General features: G+C 47.3%; 1 protein-coding gene across 1 annotated transcript; it reads right to left on the bottom strand.

The window, feature by feature from the left end:
- Nucleotides 1-686: 686 nt before the first annotated feature.
- On the bottom strand, nucleotides 687-958 carry Pmar_PMAR022189 (hypothetical protein; the record flags this gene model as incomplete). Its single annotated transcript, XM_002782714.1, has 2 exons — nucleotides 687-769; nucleotides 814-958. 2 exons carry the CDS (start codon nucleotides 956-958, stop codon nucleotides 687-689), a joined length of 228 nt encoding a protein of 75 aa, XP_002782760.1.
- Nucleotides 959-1,428: the final 470 nt, after the last annotated feature.

Raw genomic sequence — 1,428 nt, 5'->3', positions numbered from 1 at the left:
ATATAGTAGATGCTAAGCCTTGGCCTTTAGTATTGCTATCCAATACTGGACGGAGGTGGCAGTGGTAACTAAAGCTTAGTGAGCTCACTTGATGAGCAGAGGAGAACCCTACAGGTAATGACGTATCCAAGTAGTGCCAGCCATATGGAGCAAGTGTATATGGACAGCTGTATAGTGATGACCCTGGGCACTTCTCAATACACTGCGTATAGACGGGAATAATCTCTGTGTAGATACCGTCGATGTTTGCAACTAGGAGGCAAAGTACCACGTCGATAAGCATCTCTCTCCCTATTACCAATATCCTGGCCCTATCAGCAGGAGCACTCACTAACTTAGCAGTAAGTGCGGCTAGACCATGGGAGAACAAACTCGCATAGAACATGCGCTCCTCAGAAGGGACTTCCAACGACGACGACGATGACGATACTGCTGCTGCTGCTGCTGTTAGAGGTGTAGTAGCCCCCAGAGTACTCGGCTTGAGTGAAGATATGTCCCCTGCTATAACCGACTTAGGATACCATGAGGTGCTCTCCTTAGGGTGCTGGTGTTGACTCATCGTCGTGGTCCAGCAGAAGCCTAGTCCAACCTAGTACTTTAACTACGACATCATTATCATCATATTGCCTCAGCTAAGTGAACACAGTAGGATGTGTAGCGAAACGTAATGATGGTAATACGATGGACTAAAAGTCTATAGGGCAGTCCTGTAAAGTCTTATTATCAGCATCTATCTTCATCACGTTTACCAGACTGTTCGGCGATGGTTCTATGAACAACAATATGAATCCTTTAGCGCTGGTATGAACCTACCAGTGCTGCCACCACCACTAGCAGTCATGCTGTAGGCTAAGGCATGCTCCTTGGGTGACCATGCAACATGGTTCACTGGATGGGGTATCCGATTGTTCTTGCCTATGAGCTTCTGAGCTACGTCCACATACTCCACTCCAGTCATAGTACCAGCTATGACTAGATTACGATCAATCACATCATTACCCCCAGTAGACGGTAATGATGTATATGCAACCAAACTACCATCGTGACCTAAGACCAAGGGTGTGGCAACTACCCAATAGGTATTGTGTACTACTCAAAGCGACTGACTGTATAGGAACATGAGTAGAAGAGGAAAAGGTCCTTATACAGGTGAGGTCCGCTACTGACCAAATGTCGACCAAGGAGTCTCCCTGAGGGAGGAGCTGAGTGAATGACTTTCCAACCGTACTACTACCCCTCCAGATGCCATAAAGCGTCCCTCTCTCCTTTCTGGAATAATGGGAAGGTAGTAAACTGGTGGCCGATAAGCACCTCCGAGGGCTTCACTGCGTCTGGTGGGTATTGAGATCCTTTAAGAGCTGTGGCAATGAGCGGTATCAGCTCATCGGATCAATGCCTATTATTACCACATCATCGTCGTAAAGGAGT

The sequence above is a fragment of the Perkinsus marinus genome (assembly GCF_000006405.1).
Source record: "Perkinsus marinus ATCC 50983 genomic scaffold scf_1104296938486, whole genome shotgun sequence".
NCBI classification, from domain to species: Eukaryota; Perkinsozoa; order Perkinsida; family Perkinsidae; genus Perkinsus; species Perkinsus marinus.
This window is presented reverse-complemented; position numbering and strand designations above follow the sequence as displayed.